Source organism: Cyanistes caeruleus, unplaced genomic scaffold (assembly GCF_971803275.1).
Source record: "Cyanistes caeruleus unplaced genomic scaffold, bCyaCae1.hap1.1 HAP1_SCAFFOLD_89, whole genome shotgun sequence".
Taxonomy (NCBI): Eukaryota; Metazoa; Chordata; class Aves; order Passeriformes; family Paridae; genus Cyanistes; species Cyanistes caeruleus.
In genome coordinates this window covers 458,672-481,449 of record NW_028255894.1, presented here as the reverse complement: position 1 = coordinate 481,449, position 22,778 = coordinate 458,672, and the positions used below count along the sequence as shown (strand labels likewise).

General features: G+C 54.7%; 3 protein-coding genes and 1 long non-coding RNA gene across 4 annotated transcripts in view; 2 read left to right on the top strand and 2 right to left on the bottom strand.

Moving 5' to 3' along the window:
• The window catches only part of LOC147646604 (uncharacterized), a 518,783-nt gene that overhangs the window by 140,281 nt on the left and 355,724 nt on the right, over positions 1-22,778 (bottom strand). The window lies entirely within an intron of this gene.
• Positions 1-22,778, top strand: part of LOC147646611 (uncharacterized) — a 212,429-nt gene that overhangs the window by 38,592 nt on the left and 151,059 nt on the right. Inside the window, exon 5 of the mRNA XM_086873151.1 lies at positions 7,614-8,070. Within this exon, the coding sequence (XP_086729277.1) occupies positions 7,614-8,070 (457 nt within the window). The remainder of the gene's footprint in view (positions 1-7,613; positions 8,071-22,778) is intronic.
• Positions 14,574-15,517, top strand: LOC147646615 (uncharacterized). Its single transcript, XR_015281831.1, has 2 exons — positions 14,574-14,714; positions 15,245-15,517. It is a non-coding gene; the product is annotated as an uncharacterized LOC147646615 (long non-coding RNA).
• LOC147646614 (serine/threonine-protein kinase pim-1-like) overlaps positions 16,745-22,778 on the bottom strand; it is a 100,183-nt gene continuing 94,149 nt past the window's right edge. Inside the window, exons 2-9 of the mRNA XM_086873153.1 lie at positions 21,129-21,332; positions 20,968-21,018; positions 20,397-20,763; positions 19,589-19,765; positions 19,185-19,332; positions 18,776-18,995; positions 18,093-18,227; positions 16,745-17,806 (exon numbers count right to left, since the gene is read on the bottom strand). Coding sequence (XP_086729279.1) covers positions 19,226-19,332; positions 19,589-19,765; positions 20,397-20,763; positions 20,968-21,018; positions 21,129-21,332 — 906 coding nt within the window. The 3' untranslated portion in view covers positions 16,745-17,806; positions 18,093-18,227; positions 18,776-18,995; positions 19,185-19,225. The remainder of the gene's footprint in view (positions 17,807-18,092; positions 18,228-18,775; positions 18,996-19,184; positions 19,333-19,588; positions 19,766-20,396; positions 20,764-20,967; positions 21,019-21,128; positions 21,333-22,778) is intronic.

Below are 22,778 nucleotides of genomic sequence, written 5' to 3'. Positions count from 1 at the left end.
ACTGCCCACTCCTGGATTTCATATCACAACCATGTGGTGTCACAGTCTGCTCAGTGATGTCACAACCCTCTCTGTGATATTCTTTATCTAACCTCTGGTGTCATAGTCCTCTCTCTGATATCACCACCCACTAAGTGATATCACCCAGGCCACACTGTGATGTCATGCAGCCACACTACAATATCACAACCTGCACTGTGATGTCACAGATCTCCTCTATGATACCGTAGCTGCTCAGTGACCTCACACAACAAACTCTGTGATGTCACAGCCCCAGCTGTGACCTCACACAGCCCACTCAGAGCTGTCACACAGCCCCTTTCTGACATCACAGCTGCTCTGGGGCTCCAGGACACAGCCACAGAGGTGCTGCTGTGACACAGCCCCCTCTGGCACATCCCACAGCCCCTGCCAGTGCTGAGCCCCTGGCAGCTCTGTCTGGGCCTGCTCTCTGTGTCCCTGAGCTGCCCTGGCAGGGCCCCAGCCCTGCTGGGCTGTGCTCAGGAGCGGCTCCTGGCCAGAGCTGTCTCCCTGCTGTGGTCTGTTCCCATGGCAACATCTGACCCATTGTTATGGTCTGTTTCCATGACAACCATCACAGCCCCTGTTGCTATGGTCAGTCCCTTGGCAGCTCCATGGAGACCCCATGCCAGGGGTGGTTGCCATGGACACCAGCTCAGGCCTGGAGCCTGAGCCCGTTGCCATGGCAACCATTTGCAGTCCCATCCCCAGGCTCATGGGATCCCAGAGCCACAGAACTGGCTGAGTTGGGAGGGAGCCATGGGGATCCTCCAGTCCAACTGCTGGCCCTGCACAGGACACCCCAACAATCCCAGCCTGGGCCTGGCAGCGCTGGCCAAACGCTGCTGGAGCTCAGCCAGCCCTGGAGCTGGGAGCCTTCCCTGGGGAGCCTGTTCAGTGCCCCAGCAGCCTCACGGGAAAAACCTTTTCCTCACATCCAGCCTAAACCTGCCCGCCTCAGCTCCAGCCGCTCCCTCCACTCCTGTCCCTGGGCACCAGAGGGAAGAGGTTCCCGCAGCCCCCAGCCAGGGACCCGCTCCCAAGGCTGCTGCCATGGCAGCCAGGCCTGGCACCAGCTGGGATGCTCAGTTGCCACGGGCTGGGCTTCAGGAATGGCATTCCCCAATTTCCTGCTCCTGCTGAAACCGCGCTGCTGCTCTCTTCCCTCCCACCTCCCATGGAAAGCACAAAAGGCAAAGATCCCAGGCTGGGATAAGAACAATTTATTGAGAACAGCAACAGGATAAGGAACAAACAGACACAGAAATACATTTTGTAACAGAAAGGATAAGACAAACCATTCACAGGGAAAACTAAACCACCACTGACTGTTTCTTCCTGAACATGCATTTCCTCCTGCCAAGAAAGGATACCCTTCTCCTCTGGTGAGAGAGAGGGAGTCCTTTTCCTGCTCCTGGCAATGACCTGAGATGGGATTGAATATAATGACAGGACCATGGCCAGACTCTCATGTTCTTTAATCCCACATCATGTCATTACCACGGGCAGGAAAAGGTACAGGTGTCTTCCCAGCATGGATAACAGGGAACATGGATCACCACGTCTCTTCCCAATGTCAGTCTTCCAATGTGAGATGAAGCTGGAGCAGTGCACAAAGCTCTTCCTGCACTTGAACCAATCGCAGGGCTTCCCTTACCGGTGCTTCCGTTGGTCTGGTCAAGTTAGAGCTCCGGGTGAAGCTCTTCCCACACTGTGCACATGTGTAGGGCCTCTCCCCAGTGTGGATGTGCTGGTGGATGATGAGGTGGGAGCTGCAGCTGAAGCCCTTCCCACATTCCCCACACTCGTAGGCCCATTCCCCAGTGTGGATCATCTGGTGGCAGATCAGTTTGGTGCTCTGGCCTAAGCTCTTCCCACACTCCAAGCACTTGTAGGGCTTCTCCCCATCCTGAAGCTGCTCATGGACCACCAGCTCAGAGCCCCGGCTGGATCTCCGGCCGCCTTCCCGGCACAGGGTGGGTCTTTCCTCCTCAGAGAACCCTGGGATGGCTCTGGAGCCCCTCCTCCTGCGGGACCTCTGGGGATTTTCCTCCCTGTTGGAGTCCTGCACCGTGGAGCCACTCAAAACAGCCTCATCCACAAGGTTCTGCCGTGGGGATTTGTCCTCCCTGGTCTCCATCCTCAGCTCCTTGTCTGGAGGAGAAAGGACAAGGAGAGGATGGGATTTGCCTCCGTGCCAGAGGGAAGGGGAAGGAGATCCCCCCAGTGCGTCCCCGGCAGGACGGCGTCGGCAGCGGGGTTGTCCTGCAGCCGGGGGCCATGCTGGGCTGGGAGATGGAGCAGGAGAGAGGGGGAAAGGGGCACTGACTTCTTCCTCACCTGCCTGGGTGTCCTGGGGCATCTTCCTCTTCCTCACAGCCTGCTTCTCCATCCAGCCAAGGTTTGGGATTGGAAACTCCTGGTTTGAGAAAAAATAAGGAATGAGCACATTGAGTTTGATGGTCCCTCTTACCAAGCCCATCTCTAGAAGTCACCTGGGCCTCTGACGTGACTTAGTTTGAAAGGAGTTTGCTAAGGAAGGCAGAAATCACCACTGAAATTAATAAAAAATGTAAGCATCCCATCCCCTCCGAATTATTATAATCTTGAAACCAAAGTGCTCTCAGGTAACAATATGGGAAAAGGAATATAAATTCTTTACTAAAGAAAGGAAAATGAAAATGCAGCAGTACAAAAAAAAAAAAAAAAAAAAAAAACCACAACAAAAAGCAACGCACCAACAGAGTCAGGACCTTACACCCTGTTGGTCAGGGTACTGGTAGCAGTTTGATTAAATGGTGGCTGCAGTGCTCCAGGAGTGACAGATGTGGTTCTGTTGAAGCAATGATCCCATAGAAGATTGTAGCTTACCTCAGAAGTTCTGGCGCTGTAGATGGGTCTGGTCTCTCCTCTGGGAATCCAGTGGAGAAAGACTGCCTGTGGTGTTCTGATTCCAAGATTATATCCATGCAGGAATGCTTGGCTCCTCCCCCTGAGTGGAGCATCTCACAATGGGATAATGTCATTTTATCAGTCCTGCACTGAGACTCAATGGCCCATTAACAGAATATATCCCCCTGGAGGAAGGATGGGTGGTGGAAGAGATAAAGAACACTGCCCCACCTGGTTTTAACGGCTGGCCCATTAACAGAAGATATCCCCCAATTATGAGGGAATGGGTAATGAAAGAGATAAAGAAAACTGCTCTACCAGGTTTTAACAGATGGTGATAGAAAACATACTTTTGGTTACATCTTGTATTGCAGCCCAGGACATGTGGTCCATAAAAATTTTACACCACCAAAATTCAGCCCTGAAAATTCCTCCCAGGAGTTCTCCATCTCTGTTCCTCTGTTCTCTCCCCTTTGGTGTTCAGGGTTTCCCCCCTGTCCCAGCTGCTGGGGGTCTCATGTGTATGGGGGTCCCACGTCTACTAGGTTCCTGCCATGTCCAGTGTGCTGGGAGTACCAGGAATCTGAAAAGTTCCCCCTGTTTCCATCTCCCCACTTAGGGATGCTGGGACACCCCAGTATCCCCCCAACGGGAATTTTCCACTCAGCTTTGGAGTTCTTCATTCTTCAAAGATCCGCCTCAAAAAACCCAACCCCTCAGGATGTCTCGGCTGAGCTCCCCCTCCCCGGTCACCTGTGGCATTGGGGTGATGATCCCACAGGTGGAGAGCTGTGAATTCAGGGAGTGCTTGACCTCGTGATTCTTTCTCCTTTCTCTGATCTTCCTTTGTCCCTCCTTCAGGCTGAAGAAGCTGCTCAAGGAGTCAGAAGAAAAACTCCAAGTCCCTTGGAGCTTCAATCGGCCCCACTGAGGGCAGGGACTGCCAAAGGCTCCCCAGGGACTGGTGAGAGCAGATCCTGGAGGCCAGGATTGCCGGGAGCCAAAGGCTCTGAGCAGGGAACTGCAATGCTGAGCAAGCCCTGGCTGGGTTGGAGGAAGCAGAAAGGCCAAGCCCTGAGCCCAGGCCTGGCCCAGCAGGGCCTGTCCCTCACGGGTGGCTCGGGGCTCTTTGTGGGGCAGTGGGATGTGAGGGGCAGCAAGGACAAATGCCATAAACCTGTGTGACACTCCAGATCCTTCTGGAACCAAGGGGCCAGTGTGACACCATGGGAAGTTGTGGAACCAAGGGGATCATTGTGGCACTCTTGGGCCCATGGAACCAAGGGACCAATGGGACACTCTGGGGCCTTATGGAAACAAGAGGTCACTGTTAGCCTGCGGGGCTGTAACACCCCAGAACACTTCAATGCTGGTGGTAACCAAAGGTTCCTCTGCTTGAGTGTGGTGCACAGGAGAAACAACAACCAGACCTTCTCAGCATGGACAGATGCAAAGAATATTCTTGGTAGGAAGGGACCCACAAGGACCATCAAGTCCAGCTCTTGAGTGAATGGCCCCACAAGGACTGAACCCACAACCTCAGTAATACTGGCACCATGCTCTGACCAACTGAGCTAAGAGGTCAAAATGACACAAAATTTAACTGGCAAAATATAGACAATCAAGGAATTTTGGCAAAGAGTTTAATACAACATCCAACTGAACATAAAACTCCTACCAAAGCATTAACTTTGCAAACTTAGCTCATTTATCCTAAAAAGTGTTAACCCTTAAGATTTTGGGCAACATTAATATATCCAAAAATGTTCCAGGTACGTAGGATAGGAAGGAGAAGAAAAGGAGACCAGAAACACGTAAGATCGACAGAAAAACACTTCCAGGATGATCCCAGTCACTCCCACTACAATCTCACTCACTCCCAGTATTTGCTGTTGCACCCAGCCACCCCCAGTATGGTTCCATTCACTCCCAGATCCTCCCAACATGATTCCAGTCATGGCCAGAGTGACTCTCTGTCACTCCCAGGATGGGCCCAGTTGCTCCCAGTCACCTCCAGCATGATTCCAGTCACAGCCAGCACCTTTTCAGTCACTCACATTATGATACCAGTTAGTTCCACTTGGATCCCAGTATAATCCCAGCATGGGCACAGCTGCTCCCAGGATTATCCAGTGTGGTTCCAGTTGTTCCCATTTACCTGCACTGTGGTTTCAGTCTCTCCCAGTCTATCCAAGTTGCTCCTAGTCACTCCTCAGGTGCTTCCAGCCTGATCCCAGTTGCTCCCAGACACTCCCAGTCACCCTGAGTGCAGTACTAGTTGCTGCCAGTATGGTCCCAGTCTTGCCCAGCATGGCCCAACTTCTCCCACTGTGATCCCAGTAGGATGCCAGTTACCCTCAGGATGGTTCCAGCTGCTCCCTGTTCCTCCCAGCGTGATTCCAGATGATCCCAGCTGCTCCCAGCAAGGTTGCAGTCATTCCCAGCTGCCCCCAGTGTAGACCCAGTCACTCCCAGTTGTTCCCAGTTGTCCCCAGCATGGTTCCCATTGTTCCCAGTGTGTTCCCAGTCATCCCCAGTATGGTCACAGACACGCCCAGTATATCCCAGCTGCTCTCAGCATCTCCATAGTAATTCCCAGACACTCCTAGTAATCCCAGTTAGGTGCTTGTTATCCCAGTATGATCTCAGGCCCAGTATATCCCAGTCAAGCTGGGATTCACTCCCTGAATTCACAGCCCCCCCATCCATGGGATCAACACCCCTCTATCCCACAGGTTGCCAGGGAGGGGGAGCTCGGCCCAGATATCCTGTGGGGTTCCTGGGTTGGGTTTTTGGGGGTGATGATTGGAGAATGAAGAACACCAAGGCTGAGAAGAAAATGCCCTTTGGGGGGACATTTGGGGTTCCCAGTGGCAGCTGCTGGCAGAGGCAGCCTGGAGGAGCAGAGCCATGTGACCCCCAGGACCCCAAAGTGGGGAGCCCAGAGAGGAGGAACGCCATGATTCGTGGGACCCTCAATTGCATAGAGAGGGGCAGGGGTGTCTCCTTGGACCCAATGCACCCCCAACTAGGGAATAAGGGGAGCAGGGACCATGGGACCCCAAAAACTTCCAGCATCCCTAAGTGGGGAGATGGAAATGGGAGGAAGTTTTCAAATTCCTGGGGCACTCCCAGCAGCCAGAAGAGGTCAGGGACCGAGAAGACAGGGGACCCACAGTACAAGCGTGACCCCCAGCAGCTGGGACAGGGGTGAAACCCTGAACACCAAAAGGGAGAGAACATAGATGGAACTAGAACTCCTGGGAGGCATTTTCAGGGCCAAATTTTAGTGGTGTACAATTTTTATGGACCCCATGTCTTGGGTTGCAATTCAAGATCCAACCAAAAGTATGTATTCTATCACCATCTGTTAAAAACTAGTGGAGCAGTTTTCATTATCTCCTCCATGACCCATCCCTCATAACTGGGGGATATCTCCTGTTAATGGGCCAGCTGTTAAAACCAGGTGGGGCAGTGTTCTTTATCTCTTCCACCACCCATCCTTCCTCCAGGGGGATATCTTCTGTTAATGGGCCATTGAGTCTCAGTGCAGGACTGATAAAATGACATCATCCCATTGTGAGATGCTCCACCCAGGGGGAGGAGCCAAGCATTCCTGCATGGATATAATCTTGGAATCAGAACACCAGAGGCAGTCTTTCACCACTGGATCCCAGAGGAGAGACCAGACCCATCTACAGCACGGGAACTTCAGAGGTAAGCTACAATCTTCTATGGGATCATTGCTTCAACAGAACCACATCAGTCACTCCAGGAGGACTGCAGCCACCATTTAATCAGACTGCTACCAGCACCCTGACCAACGGGGTGTAAGGTTGTATTCTGACTCTGTTGGTGGGTTGTTTTTTTGTTGTTTGTTTTTGTTTTTTTTTTTTTTGTACTGCTACATTTTCATTTTCCTTTCTTTAGTAAAGATCTATTATTCCTATTCCCAGATGATTACCTGAGAGCACTTTGATTTCAAGATTATAATAATTCGGAGGGGATGGGATGTTTACATTTTTATCAATTTAAATGGAGGTTTCTGCTTTCCTTACCAAACACCTTTCCTTTCAAACCAAGACACCTCAGATGCCCCAATGACTTCTAAAGATGGACTTGGTAAGAAGGACCATCAAACTCCATGTGCTCATTCCTTGTTTTCTCCCAAACCAGGATTTCTCATTCCCAAACCTTGGCCAGATGGAGAAGCAGGCTGTGAGGAAGAGGAAGATGCCCCAGGACACCCAGGCAGGTGAGGAGGAAGTCAGTGCCCCTTTCCCCCTCTCTCCTGCTCCATCTCCCAGCCCAGCCTGGCCCCCGGCTGCAGGACAACCCCGCTGCCGACGCCGTCCTGCCGGGGACGCACTGGGGGGATCTCCTTCCCCTTCCCTCTGGCACGGAGGCAAATCCCATCCTTTCCTTGTCCTTCCTCCCCCAGACAAGGAGCTGAGGATGGAGACCAGGGAGGACAAATCCCCACGGCAGAACCTTGTGGATGAGGCTGTTTTGAGTGGCTCCACGGTGCAGGACTCCAACAGGGAGGAAAATCCCCAGAGGTCCCGCAGGAGGAGGGGCTCCAGAGCCATCCCAGGGTTCTCTGAGGAGGAAAGACCCACCCTGTGCCGGGAAGGCGGCCGGAGATCCAGCCGGGGCTCTGAGCTGGTGGTCCATGGATGGGGATGGTTCAGGATGGGGAGAAGCCCTACAAGTGCTTGGAGTGTGGGAAGAGCTTCAGCCAGAGCAACAGCCTGATCTGTCACCAGATGATCCACACTGGGGAATGGGCCTACGAGTGTGGGGAATGTGGGAAGGGCTTCAGCTGCAGCTCCCACCTCATCATCCACCAGCGTGTCCACACTGGGGAGAGGCCCTATGAGTGTCCTGAGTGTGGGAAGAGGTTTCAGACCAGCTCCAATCTCCTCCTGCACCAGCGGATTCACACGGATGAGAGGCCTTTCCGTTGCCCCGACTGTGGGGAGGGCTTCAATCGAAACTCCAACCTCATCAGGCACCGACGCATCCACACTGGGGAGAGGCTCTACAAGTCTCCCCAGTGTGGGAAGAGCTTCAGCTGCAGCTCCCACCTCAATACACATAAACGTATCCACACTGGGGAGAGGCCCTACGAGTGTACCCAGTGTGGGAAGAGCTTCTCAGACAAATCTAACTTGACCAGACACCAACGGAGGCACCAGTAAGGGAAGCCCAGCGAGTGCCGCAAGTGCAGGAAAAGCTTTCTCCACAGCTCCAGCCTCATCCCCCCTTGGAGGACCAAGGTTAGGAGGAGACCTGGTGATCCATGTTCCCTGTGATCCATGCTGGGAAGACACCTGTACCTTTTCCTGCCCATGGCAAGGACATGATGTGAGATTAAAGAACTTGAGAGTATGACCATGTCCCTGTCATTATATTCAATCCCCTTTAGGTCATTACCAGGGGCAGGAAAAGGATTCCCTCTCTCTCACCAGAGGAGAAGAGTGTCCTTTCCAGGCAGGAGGAAATATGTGGCAGGGAAGAGGCCGTCCAGTAGTGTTGTAGTTTTCCCTGTAAATAGTTTGGTTTATCCCTTCTGTTACCAAAATTTTTTCTGTTCCTGTTTGTTTTTTATGTCATTGCTGTTCTCAATAAATTCTTCTTATCCCAGCCCAGGATCTTTGCCTTTTGTGCTTTCCATAGGAGTTGGGAGGGAAGCGAGTGGCAGCAAGGTTTCAGCAGGAGCAGGAAATTAGGGAATGCTATTCCTGAAGCCCAGCCCATGGAAACCGAGCATCCCAGCTGGTGCCAGGCCTGGTTGCCATGGCAGCAGCCTTGGGAGCGGGTCCCTGGCTGGGGGCTGCGGGAACCTCTTCCCTCTGGTGCCCAGGGACAGGAGTGGAGGGAGCGGCTGGAGCTGAGGCGGTGTCATGGGGTGACTTTATCTTTAAGGTCGTTTTGAGAGCTAAGAAGTTGAAGTTGCTAGGGACTGATGGGAGCCTTTTGTCCTGACCAATTATTGGTCATTACTGGGAATTGACAGCAGTTTTGACCATTGAAAAGTGAGATCAACTTGTGAACGCTACCTTAAGATGTAAAGCCAGAGTACTCTTGTCTCTCTTTGTTTTCTGGCTGTGAAAGGTAACAGAGCTCCAGGCCTCCCGTTCCCTGCCCGCCCATGCGGCTGGGCGGGGGCTGGGCTGAGCTGCCATGTCTCCCGGTCGGGAGATGGGGCCTGCGGGGCTTGCCCTGGGTTCTGGCCGGGCCAGGCCGGTTCCTGGCTCAGCTGCAGGTTTTGCTGTGACTAAATTCACCAGGGACTGCCGAGTGAAGAAAGAAAGGGGCTCTGAACCTGCGGCGAGCTGAGGCGGCGACTACACTTTCCAGAGCAGCCATGAAGAATCTTCTATCAAAGACAGCTCCAGCTCCTGGCCCAGCAGAGATCACAGAAGCACTTACAAAAGCCTGGGCAAGATTTTAACCCTTTCATTACCCAGATGAGACTTGCAGATTAATTTTTTTTATCCAGAGAAAGAAAAAGAGAGTAATCAACATGTAAAGAGACTTTATAAAACTATCGGAGACAGTAAAGAAAAGAATGAAATTTCAGAAGGGGTAGAGAATAAGAAAATGCTTTATGAGCTGAAATACCTTTCTCTTGAGGCTATGGGAATGGACAATAAGGTCTTGAAAAAACTCCTTTAATTCATGACACAGTATATGGGCAGGAATGGAGTCTTCAAAGTGTGAATTTTGAGTAAAAAGTAGAGTGATTGTGGTGCGGTGAGGTGCTGGAACAGGGTGAAGCGAAAATTTGAGGCCTTGAGAGCCAATGAGAAAACTGTTTTCCAGGAGAGCTCACAAGGACAGATGAAGAAGACTTTTGCCTTTGAATAACTCATCCTTTAAATGCCATCCCTAGACTCATGGCCCATACACACCTCAGAGTGATGTGAAATGGGAGGAGTGAGCTCTGATAGCAGCATTTCTGGGCAGCTGACATCAGGGCAGCAGAAAACTATAGCAGAAATAGTTTTCTTGTGAGAAACTCTATAGATTAGCAGAAAGAGACTTCTGTTTCTCTACAAAGACTGATAAAAAGACTCTAGCAAAAATAGGGACTGTTCTGGACACCAAAGTTCCAAGGTTCTTTGGTCTCTGTGTTGTCATGTGAACAAAAGAATGGTGGGTAGTAGGGGATAAAAGGAGTTTTCTGGAAGTTTATTCTGGTGTTCTTATTCTTATATTTTGTCAATAAACTTTCTTTATTCCTTTTAAGTTTTAAGCCTGTTTTGCTCTTGTTCTAATCCATATCTCACAGCAAAAAATAAGTAATTTTTTTGTTAGTTACTGGTTTAAAACCACGACACTGCATTACCAGCTTGCTGCTGGGCAGATGCTGCCACCACCCACAGCAAGGCCCTGTGTCCCTGAAGGGACCCACCCTGCTCTGTGGCCTGGACTGAAGGTGGGTCCCTCCTGCCAGGGCAGGGCCCAGCACAGCTCTTCTGTTCCAATAAAGAGATGGAGCTCTCACCCCAGTGTCTGGCTGGTACCACCAGCAAAGCCCACACAGCACCAGCCCTGGCTGAGCTCCATGTCCAGGAGCAGGCAGGGCTGACCACGGTGTGGGCAGGCAGGAGCCAGGCAGGGGCTGCTGTGACCAGAGGCAGGGCCCCAAGAGGCTGGGGGAGTCTGTGTTGAGCATCCCTGGGCTGAGGGCACATTTCCTTCAGTGGCATCACCTGGGCCTGGACCTCCTCCAGTGCCATGCCCAGGAAAAGAGGCAACCATCAAGAGCATCTCCTAGGACAGCGCCTGACCAGCAATGTCAGCAGGCAAAAACAAGGTTTTGTTTAGTAATGACCCTTTGATGAAGTCAAAGATTCACAGTCAGAGCAGTCCTCTAGTACAGATGGGAGTACACTTGGGGCAGACATCTAAGGCCATGAGGTCACAGAAGGCTCTGGGGTGACAGCAGGCTGAGGTGACAGCAGGCTCTGAGGTCACAGAGGTCCCAGAGCCCCGTGGTTGCCCAGCACCACAAGGACCGAGCAGTCAGTCCTTGACCACGACTGTTGTGGCAGCAGCGGCGGCGGCAGCAGCGGTGCTGACATTGGGACAGCGGTGTCAGGACAGTGGTGGCAGCAAGAGCTGCAGGACTGGCAGTGGGCAAGGCACCATGGCCTTTGCTCTGCGCCTCCTCCTCCTGCTCCTCCTGGCAGTGGCCCTGCCTGACAGGGCTGTCCAGGCTGCTCCATGGCGAGCAGGGCGAGCAGGTGAGCTGGCAGCCTCGGTCCCCTTTCCCAGGACAGTGCTCCCTTCTCCCTGGGAAGTGTTGGGGATGGTTTTCCCCAGGGCTTTAGGGAGGGTTTCCTCTATGGGAGGGAGAGGCCTCAGGGGCCCTGGGCTGGTCCCACTGCCCTTCCAGGGATGTTGCACAGGGCCTGCAAAGAGGGTGGAGAGTGACCAGAGCCAGCCCAGAGCTCTCCAAGCCCCTCTGCAGCTTTGGCCATGTCCATTGACATCTGGCTCCCACAGCCTTACCTGAACCCCTTGCAGTGCCCAGTTCCCTAAGGCAGAAGGGGGTCCCAGCACACCATGGAATGGTTCTGATCTGTGCTCCCTTCTAGACAAGGGTGGTAGGAAGGCTTCTCCAGCAGCTTGGCTTCATGATGATTTTCTGCCTCTGGAGCCTCATGCAGGTATGTTCTCACTGTCACAACAAGGAATAATCATTGACAACCTGTCACAAAGCAGGTGACAGAAGCTGCTGTGGCTGTTGAGTTACAGGTGTGTCTGCAGCGAGGACATTTCAAGCTCCTTTTCTGGTTGCTGCACGCAAGCCCAGCTCCCATCACAGGGGTGAGTGGTGTGTCCCTGCTGATCCCACAGGCTGAGCCCTCGTTCTGTGGCATCCATTCATCTGAAATGGAAATACTTTCTGTTAAGGTCCTCCTAGAGGGAGGAACAAACCTACAGGAGACAAGATGCTGAGTGATGTGGAGAGACGCCATGGTGGGTCCACGTCCCTCAGCCTCCTCCTGAGACTCAGCAGCCGGGGGCTTTCTCTGCACATCTGGACACGCCGTGCCCGGCACAGCAGGAAGGGATCCATGGCAGCCTTGCTGCCCCTCTGCTGCTTTCACAGCCTGCAGGGCTGTTTCCCAGCCTGGCCTGGCTGCAGCTTCTCCCCAGCCTCAGCAGGAAGGCATTTGGCATCAGCTGACAGGGAGCCCAAACTGCACCATGGGCCATGAACACCCTGAGATCCCCTGCAATTTCCCAGTCTCGGGCTAGATCAGGTGTAGGGGCTGTTTGGAGGAGGGAGGGTCCTGGCCAGCCCCAATAACCTGGCCTTTCTCCTGATCCTTATCCATGACTTTGACAAATATTGCCTTTTGAACATGCCATCTCCTCAATGGGGAATGGTTCTATCTGATCCAGCTGTGGCTCTTCCTTTCTCCAGAGATGAACCCAAAGGCTGTGCTGAAGGCGGCGTTTCCCAGAGGAAGCAGTGGCTCATGGGCAGCCTCTGCTGCAGGAAGGGAGGCCATGCCAGGCACAGCCCCAGGAGGTAATTGCTGTGCCCCTGGGCCTGAGCCCTGCTGAGGCTTGAGCTGCCATCTCTGCTGCTTGGCAGTGCCTGCCTTTCAGGGATTTTGCACAGAGCATGGAAAAGGTGTTGAGAATGTCCAGAGCCAGTCCAGAGCTTTCCTCAGGCCACTCTGCAGCTTTGGCCATATCCACTGACATCTGTCTCCCATGGCCTTACCTGACCCCCTTGCAGTGCCCAGTTCCCTAAGGCAGAAGGGGGTCCCAGCACACCATGGAATGGTTCTGATCTGTGCTCCCTTCTAGGTTGGGATCGTGACATGGAGTATCTGAAAGCCCTGACACATAATGGTTTGAGATCCATGGAGAATGTTGGAGGCAAGTTCTCAATGTCCCTTTCTGCACAGAACAATCAGTGTCAAGGTGGCAAGAGCTCACTCACGTGCCATTTCCCTTGAGAGTCTGAAGGTTGATGGATTCTGGAAACCTCGCCCTGCTCTCTTCTGGAGCCCTGAGTGATCCCACAGCATTGCTGTCAGTGGGAGGAAGGAGCATTTAGCTGTCAATCTTCTTCCACTGTGCAATGCCAATGTCACCTTCCGTGTGCCCTGTGCAGCCATGGAAAAGAGCAGAGAGGGAAGGGGCTGGGCTCAGGGCTGTGCCCCAGGGCTGTGCCTTGTGTGGCTCATTTCTGGCCCCAGGGAACCTGAGTTGCTCCTGCTCCAGCTGCCAAGCTCTGGCCCTGCCTGGGGCTCAGTTCAGAGCTGCTGGCAGCTCCAAGGAGTCCTTTCTCCCCTGACTGCCATGCAAGGGGCTCCTTCCATCCCAGTGTGGGGCCACTGCAGGCACGAGGTCTCCCTGCTCCTGCTACTGACTGGAAGGCAGAGATGAGGGAGTGCCTTGGAGGGCACCAATCACCCAGGTGCACTCACTGCCACTCCAGCCTGAAGAAGAATCTTCAGCAGTGTCACAGGAGCTGTTCTGTCCTGCCTTTCTTTGCAGATGAACCTGATGATGAGGATGATCTGGATTCCCTGTCCATATCAGTTACTGAGCCTGATGATGAGGAAGATTATGAGGGTAAGTGAAGGCCTTTCCCCCTGGGAGAGCTGCCAGCTCAAGGCTCGGCCAGGGCGGCATCGCTGCAGGTGCCAGGACAGAGCCGTGCATGTGTGTGCCCTCGTCCTGTGTGATCCCCTCACTGCTCCTGTGGCTCAGTGCTGCCTGTACAGAAGAGATGAGAGAAGCTTCTGTGGCTGTTGAGTCACAGGTGTGTCTGCAGGGAGGACTTTCCCAGCTCCTGAGCTGGATTCTGCAAGCAAGCCCAGCTCCCATCACAGGGGTGTGGTGTGTCCCTGCTGACCCCACAGGCTGAGCACTGGTTGTGTGGGATCCATTCCTGGGAAATGGAAATACTTTATATTATGTTCCCCTGAGGAAGAAGAACAAACTTTTAGGAGATAGTAATGTAGCAATGGGGGAACTCAAATATCTGGACATAATTCTGAATGATCTGGAGGGACACTGTGGTGGGTCCATGTCCCTCAGCCTTCTCCTGAGACTCAGCAGCCGGGGGCTTTCTCTGCACATCTGGACACGCCATGCCCGGCACAGCAGGAAGGGATCCATGTCAGCCTCACTGCCCCACTGCTGCTTTCACGGCCTGCAGGGCTGTTTCCCAGCCTGGCCTGGCTGCAGCTTCTCCTCAGCCTCTGCAGGAAGGCATTTGGCATCAGCTGACAGGAGCCCAAACTGCACCATGGGCCACGCACACCTTGAGATCCCCTGAAAATTTCCAGTCTTGGGCTAGTTCAGGTTTAGGGTCTGTTTGGAAGAGGGAGGGCCCTGGAGCATTTCCAAAACCCTGGGCATTTTCCTGATCCTTATCCATGTCTTTGACAAGTATTGCCTGGAGAAGACCAGCACAGCACAGAGAAATTGTGCATTCAAGCTCAGGGGGTTGAGCAGTCTTGTGCCAAGGGGTGGCAAGGTGCCTGCAGGCCCCAGCTCTGGGGGAAACAGAGAATGTCCTGGCCTTATCCAGCGTGCTGCCAGCTCAGCCGTGGAGCACAGCACAGGCTCACGCTGCCCATTGCCCCCACAGATGCAGCCGGCACCACAGCACATGCTCAGAATATCTGGGAAAGCATGAGAAGAGTTTTCTACCAGGGAACACATGGTTTGATTAAGTTAATGGCCATTGTGGCTGGTGGAGCACTTTTCCTGATGGTGTGCTGTGCCGGAATCTGGTATTGCTGGAAGACAAAACGGTGAGTGTTTTGCTGATCTCGGCCTCCAACAGCTTCTTGAAAGGCTGCTCATAGCCAGGAAACATTCCTAGTGAGGCTGCTGTGGACTTGTGGCTAGTCCTTGGCTGCCCAAAACACTCTGCTGAGAGTTCTGCTGCTGCCCAGGCCTTTCATTGGCCTCTTAATTGCTGGGCCTTGTCCTGGGGAGCCCGCTGGGGCTGCAGCCAGTGCTGGCTGCCACTGAGGCTGCCTGGCCAAGAGCAGCCCCAGGAGCAGCGGGCAGAGGCAAAGCAAGGTGGGCAGGAGAAAGAGCGGGGACGAGATTGCCCTTGAAAGGCAGAGGCGCTCTGGGGCCTGCTCCTGGCCAGGGACCCTGCCCAGAGCCATCCCCTGCTCTCCAGGGCCTTGAGGGGCAGCTGTCCAGCTGGGCCAAGCTGTGCCAGCAGCTCCAGCCGTGCTGGGGAGCCTTGGCAGCTCTGGGCCCTGCTGTACAGGAGGGTCCCTGTGTGCCAGCAGCAGCTGGGGGCCTCAGCCACCTCTTCTCTCCACAGGAGCACCTCTGCAGCTTCAGAAGACTGGCGAAAGACTTTGGTCACTGAGAAGCTGCATCTGTCATCCCCGCTCTTCACATCTGTCCCCATGTGCCAAGCTACATCTGCATCCCCATCTTGAGGGCATCCCAAGACCCCCACCTCCCATGCGAGACCCTCTGCCCCTGAGCCCCCTGGCCCTGGTCCCTGCCAGGACTGAAACTGGGCAGCCCCTGTGCACCAGAGCAGGGGTTGGCCCATGCTTTTTGTTCTAATAAAGAGATGGAGCTGTCACCCCAGTGTCCGGCTGGTACCACCAGCACAGCCCACACTTCACCAGCCCTGGCTGAGCTCCATGTCCAGGAACAGCCGGGGGTGCCCACAGTGCGGGCAGGCAGGAGCCAGGCAGGGGCTGCTGTGACCAGCAGTGGGGCCCTGAGGGGCTGGGGGAGCCCATGCTGAGCGTCCCTGGGCTGTGAGGGCACATTTCCTTCAGTGGCATCACCTGGGCCTGCACCTCATGAGACACACAGGGAAAACTTGGGCTCTCTCCTGAGGTGTGCAGGGATCCCCCATGAGGAGTGCAGCAGGGTTAAATTGAGAGGGTTTTTTACTCTTCTCAGCACAGCAAAGGGGACACTCTTGGCTGAGGTTTTGCAAAGCTGGGAGGAAGCCTCTTGTGAGCCCTTGGGCCCGGCCTGTGGGCACAGCGGGCAGGCGGAGCCCATCCCTTGAGGCCAGTCCGGGCTGCTCGGGCCGGGCCGGGCCGGGCCGGGCCAGGTGAGGGCCACAGCAGGGAAGGGCCACGGCCATGGGCTCTGATGAGGCTGCCGAGCTTCACCCTGGCCCTGTGCTGCAGCCAAACACACATTTACAACCACAGCCATTCTCTGGGGCACAGGAGGCACCCAGGGCTATAACTGAGGCCGTGGCTTCTCACCCTGAAGGGAGGCTGGCTCTGTTGGTTCAGAGGGCACAGCTTAGATCCCAGTTCCCTTTGTAAACCTGCCGGGGAAGTGTTGAGGGCAGAGAGTTCCAACCCTTCTCACTAAGAAGTGTGGCTGATGCTGTGGGTTTTTTTAATTTTTTGCCCTCTAAATTTGTGTCTTGGCAGAGGATTAAGTTTGCTTGCTCTCAGTAAGCCCCTTTTCTTCTTGGTGCTGTTGTAAATGAAATTAAAATCAGACAACTAGATCGACTGAGTTAATAGCAATTAAATAACAAGGGAAAAAATTATACTATTTAGTGAATTGAATACAAGAATAAAATTTAGTAAAAGAATTCAATTTAGTAATTTGAATAGCAATTTGGTATAAAAGGAATACAATTTAGTAAAAGAGTACAATTTAGTGAATATCTTCATATATATATATATGTATGTATGTATGTATGTATGTGTGTGAATATAGTTTGCCAGTAATTAAGTATGATTAAAGCATAAGCAAAACTGACCGGGCTACAGAGAGGACTTCTCACCCCACCTCACATACAAAACAAAGCAATTCAAACAAAACTCATATACTGTATGCTTATAATATTCATTAATGTTTCTCTTAAGTTTTCTCATATTTCTGATTCTTTGACTTTACGTCACTATTCGTCATGGTGCATGCTTCATTTGTTGCTAGGGGGTCTTCAGTCTTCTTTTGGTGGTCTTTTGGATGAAGGCTTACACTCATCCTCGTTGTCCTCTGGATAACTTTAAAGGCTGTGCATGCTTACTAAGTGTTGTGTTATGCAAGTAAGCATTGTGTTCCACTAATTAGTCTTACATTTCATAATTTTCAGGCCCTATGCCTAAAGTCATTCCAACTTTGTCCATCTCATGGTCAATTTTCTCTTGGGACATTACTTATCCCAGAACTACATAATCTATCTTAATTTTGACATGTAACATTTTTAAAGGGGTACATCTGCTTGTAACACCAATTCCCCTGATTGCTTCTAATAATAACTTTCCAAACAGTTACAATTTAGTTAGCACAAATAATTTCCATTTATCACAAGGGGATTCACAGAGCTCATCCTGATGGATGAGGAAAAGGGAGTGGGAACTCAGCAGTGAGGAGACCGGAGGGCTGGAGAGCAGCTCTGAAAGACACTAAACTCCCACCAGACTTCTGAAACATTGCTGTTCTTCAGCCAGTGACAGGATGAGTCCCTGAGACTGGGGCTTGGCCTTCCTCGTGGTGAGGGGCATCAAGGAAGGCTGCAGTGTGATGGAGACTGTGATGGGCTGGGAACTCACTGGGGGAAAGGAGGGAGCAGTTGTGAAGTAAAAGTCAGGTGGGGGACAGAACTGTTCAGAGAAGGGCTGAGCTACAGCTTGAGCAAGATGAAAAATGTCATTTGGGGTCATCCCAGATGGATTTCATTTCAGAAGTTATGGAACAAGTTTAATTTTTGGGGGGTGTCATGTTTTCCCTTGGAGGTGGACACTCTGCAGACTTGAGCTGCATTGCCAAAATGCTCAAGTCTCTGCTGCAGGTCACAGCGTTTCTTCTTTGGCTGATCCCGGCCTGGTGCTGAGCCCAGCAGAGCCCTGGCAGAGCCCAGAGCAGCCTCAGCATCCGCAGAGCCCGGCTGCAAGGAGAGAAAGCAGAAACCGCCCGTCAGCTGAAGGCTCCTGTCCCCTTGTCCCAGCCAGCCGCGGTGCCCAGGCCATGCTGGCCGTGCTCAGAGCTGGGCCCAAAGCTGCCCATCACTGCTGCCTTGGGGAGCAGAGCAGGAGGGCAGGACATGTGCCCAGCCTGCAGCCAGCCACGGCAGATCCAGCCCCTCAGCAGCTGCCCAGAGCGGGATGCTCTTGTGCCCGCTGCCATCTCCCAAAAGCTCTTGTCCCTCCCATGCCAAGGAGATGAGGACCCACCTCACACCATCCGCTGCCACAAGAAAAGCTGGTCCCAAACCATGTCCTCAGTCTTCTCCAAGGGCACGGCCCATCCACGCCACAGCTGGTCCCAAGCACTTCCTGATCCAGACTGGACCCCACCTAGAACGCTTCCTTTAGAAAAACAAACAACAAATTAATGAAAATTGGTTACAGACAAAAAGGGGAAACAAGAAAAATGGTAAAAAAATCTTATGTCTGTCAGGAGCTTGAGGAAGGCCCAACCCCTACATTCTGGGAAAAAACCCACCCATGGGTGAGGGAAGCCCATGCTTTCTCCCTTTCCCCCTGCACTGTCCCCCAAAATCATGGTGATCCCAAAGCAAAGCAGGGGAGTGGAGCAGCCCAAGCCCTTCCTTGCCTGCACAGCAAAGCAGCCGTGCTCAGGTTCTGGAGTCCCACCTGTGCTCCTGCCATGGGGGTTTGTTTGTGTCGGGCTGGCTGCCCCAGCCCCAGCCCGGGGCACGGTGGGTGCTGGGGGCTGTTGGCAGGGCCAGGATCCCACTCCCATTTCGTACCCACCCCAGCCCACACCCCCAGCCCTGCCAAAAACCAGCTGGGCAGCCACTGAGGAATCAGTTGCATCTGCCCCAGCAAAGGGGAAACCTTTGGTTCCCGGCCAATGCACAAATCTGGGAGCATCCCCCTGGGTCTGGACTTACCTGAAAATTCACTGTGGAGCCTGGCTTTGAAGAAGGTGCCAGAATCAAAGTCCATCATCGCCAGCTCCCGCTGGCCAGGTGCAGAAAGAGGTTGTCATCCTTGCTGTTGTCCTCCATGTCTCCAGCAGCAGCAGCAGCAGCCCCACCTGGTACAGCTTCTCCAGGGGCTCCTTCTTCCCTGGGGTGACACCAGGCTGTCAGGGTTCTGCCCAGGGCCCGGCTGTCAGTGAAGCAGGACAAGCAAAACCAGCTCAGATGGTGCCCACCAGTGCTGGGCAGAGCAGCTCAGCTCCAGCACAAGGGCTGTGTGTTCCCATTCCATGACCCCAGTGCAGTGACACAGGCAGGACAAAAAAGTCTGGGTTTCTTTGCTGCTGATTGCCAGGGCATGTGTGGAGCTGTAACTTACCAGGTCCCTGCATCACTGTGCCTGTGGCTCTCTCCCTTCTTCTAGGGCTGATGAACATCCTGCATCCAGGGATCACAGGACAGGTCTTCTAATGAGGGCCTGTCCAAGGAGTTCAGGGATAAACACCACCTGATCAGAATCTGGCAGTCTGGGGAGAGAAACCACAAACCACTGGTCAGTTGGAGAAGGCTCCTGTCTGCTTTGCCCCACTATTCCCATGCCCAGGCCACGCTGGATGTGCTCAGAGCTGGGCCTAAACTTTCCCATCAATTCTTTGTTTTGGAGGAGAGCAGGAGAGCAGGACATGTGCCACCTCCTCAGCAGCTGCCAGAGCGGGATGCTCACGAGCCCGCTGCTGTCTCCCAACACTGGTGTTCCCCCCGTGCCCAGAGATGAGGATCCACCTTGGGAGAGCCGTTGTGGCAGCGGGAGCTGGCCCCATCTGATGTTCCTGCCCCTCCTGAAAGGGTGCTCCCCGCAGACCATCTCGTGCAGCAGGATGCCCAGGGACCAGACGGTCGCTGCCTCGCCATGGTACCAGCCGAAGTCGTTCCATTCCGGGGGGCTGTATGACGGTGTTCCTATGGAATATGGATGGAGCTCATCAGGGGGATGCTGCTGCTCCCAGAGCCTGGCCCCAGCATCCCTGGGCATGTGGGGGCTGCCCCAGTGGCACACGGGGTGACCTGCTGCCCTCTCGCCAGCACCTGGGACTTGGGTACAAACTTGGGTTGGAAAAGAAGCCACTGGTGTTGGAAGAGGGCAGCAGAAACCCTGGCAAGGCCCAACCATGACACACAAAGGGAAATACCCACTCCGTGCTGGGGAAAAACCATACCCATATCCTTCCTGCTGGCATTGCCCAAAAAATATCTTGAACCAAGGCAAACCAGGTGAGCAGAGCAGTCCAAGCCCTTTCTCACCTGCACACCAAACCAGCTGGTGCACCGGTTCTGGCTCCCCCTCTCTGCTACTCCCACCCACGGGGGTTTTGTCAGGCTGGCTGCCCCAGCCCCAGCCCCAGTCCTGGGCAGAGTGGCAGCAAAGGCTGCCAGCAGGGCTGGAAGATGGGTCCTCACCCAGCTCTGCTCAAAAGCAACTTGGCTGAAGACTCAGTCCTGTGACTGGCAGCCAAAGGGAGAATCCCTCCTGCCACACCCAGGCTGGGCCAGGAGATGATGGGACCAGGAGCTCTCCCCTGTGTGGGCTCACCTGCAAATTGAGTGTAGGCTGTGTCCTGCAGGTAGGTGCCACAGCCGAAGTCGATCAGTTTTGCCTCGCCGGTGTCCAGGTCTACCAAGACGTTCTCAGGTTTGATATCTCGGTGCAGGACCCCGCAGCTGGTGCAGTGCCGCACGGCCGCCAGCACCTGCTGGAACAGCTCCCGCGCCTCTTCCTCGGACAGGAACCTCCGTGCCCGAATGAAACGCCGCAGGTCCTGACACCGCTCCGGGCGCTCCAGCACCATCACGATGGTGTTGGGGAGCTCAAACCATTCCAGCAGCTGCACCACACCGGGGAAGCCTGTGGACACCTTGTCCAGCAGCACTATCTCCAGGGGTGCGCTGGTGCCGTCGGGCTGCGGGAGGAGCACGGTGCCGTCAGTGGGGCTGAGCCCGTGCCAGGGCTCGGGAAGCCCTCAGCCAGCCCGGGATGTTCTGTGCCCTCCGCTGGCCCCACGCCCGCTCTCCCTGCAGGTGTCCTGGCGGCTCCCACCCTGCCGGGCCCCGGCTCATCCCCGCCCGGCACGGCCCGGCTTCTGCCGCTGGCCCCGCTCACTCACCAGCTCGCCCCAGTGCCGGACGCGGTTCCGTGGCACCTTTTTGATGGCCACCTGCAAGCCAAAGGGAACAGCGGATTCAGCTCACCGCCCACCGTGTCCAGCCCCATCCTCCTCCTCCGCCCCCTCCTCCTCCTCCGCCCGCCGCCGGCCCCTCTGCTCACCGGGAGTCCGTCCGAGAGCCGAGTGGCCGCAAAAACTCTGCCAAAGCCGCCGCGCCCCAGCAGTGACCCCACTCGGTAGCGCTGCTGCAGGGCCTGCTGCGCCTTCCCTGGGGAAGAGACGCGGCCGTCAGTGCTCGGCCCGGGGCCAGGAACGGCCCCCGAGCGCTCCCCGAGCTCCCCGGGCCGGGCACCCGCAGGCGTTCCCTCATTGGAACGCGACAGCGGCGGAGCTCGGGCCGGGGAAGCCGCAGCGGAGGCGGCGGCAGCGGCCGCACCGCCTGTGTCCTCCGCGGGCCCCGGGAGGAGCCGGGGCCGGGGCCGGGGCCGGGGCCGGGGCCGGGGCCGGGGCCGGGGCCGGGGTCGGGGCCGGGGTCGGGGTCGGGGTCGGGGTCGGGCCAGGCGGAGCCAAAGGGCAGCGATGCCGCCCCAGCCCCAGGCAATGATGCCCGCCCAGCAGCGCCAGCGCCAGCACAGCCAGAGCTGGGCGGAGGCGAGACCGCGGAGGGACGGCCGGGGACGGGAACGGGGCCGGGGCCGGGGCCGGGGGCGGGCTGGGGGCATGGCCCGGGTGGGCACGGGGAGAGGGAACCTGGAAAAGAAGGGGACACAGGAAAAGGGAGATCAGGAGAGGATGCGGGACAGTGGGAGAGGGAGAGGAGAGACAGAAATCGATTAATTTTCTGCTGTCGCTGCTTTCGCTGCCGCCGCTGCTGCTGCTGCTGCCGCCGCTGCCGCTGCAACTGAAGCACCGGGGCCGTTTGTCCCCGTGTCCGTTTGTCCGTTGCCCGCTCGGCCCCGCCCCGAGCCCCGCGCTCCCCGGGCAGCCCCTGAGCCTGGCCAAACACGGCAACTTTGCCCTGCTGAGCCAAGAGCCAGAGTCTGGACTCCTGCACAGGGGCACAGCAATGCCCTTGGCTGCTGCTGTGCCTTGTCCCTGCTGAGGCTCAGACACCGTCTGAGCACATTCCCTGAATGCAGAATTTGTACCTGAGCCAAGCACTGCACTTGTGTCTCCAGCATTGCTTTCCAAGGAAAACAGGGCAAGGCAAACTGGCTATAGCTCAGGGTATTTTACAGTGTCTAAAACTTGCCAAGTCTCAGATCTTAGAGGTGAGAGCCATTTGGAATGAATGGGATGGAGAAACAGTGCAAGATGGAAAAGAGGAACATAAAAATAGAGAATAGAGAAAAAAAAATAGAGAAAAATAGAGAAAATCATATTGGTTGATTCTTTGGATTTTATTTTCATTTCTTAAAAAAGCTGTTTCAATTTCCCCGGTATCTTCTCCCCAGTCCCCGTCTGTTCTTTCCCAAAAACCTGTCCTGGAGAACAAGGTGTAGCTCCTGTCACAAGATGTGCCCCCAGCTGCAGCTTCTCTTGGCTTCCCACACTGTGAGTGCAGCACAACTCTTGCAGCAAAGCAGGACAAATGTTTGAAGAACTTGACAACTTGTTCTCTCTTTTCCTTGTGCACAGGGGAGTTGTGCCATTGGTGAGGTTTTCATTGTTCCTCTTCTACCCAAAGAAAACATGATGGGCTGCCAGGAATTGTTGGGGAATACAAGCCTGGCTGAATGTGGAGAAAGAATCTCCAGAGCCTGCAGCCAGCAGTGGAGAGCTCATCATTCCAACAGCCCCATGGACATCTG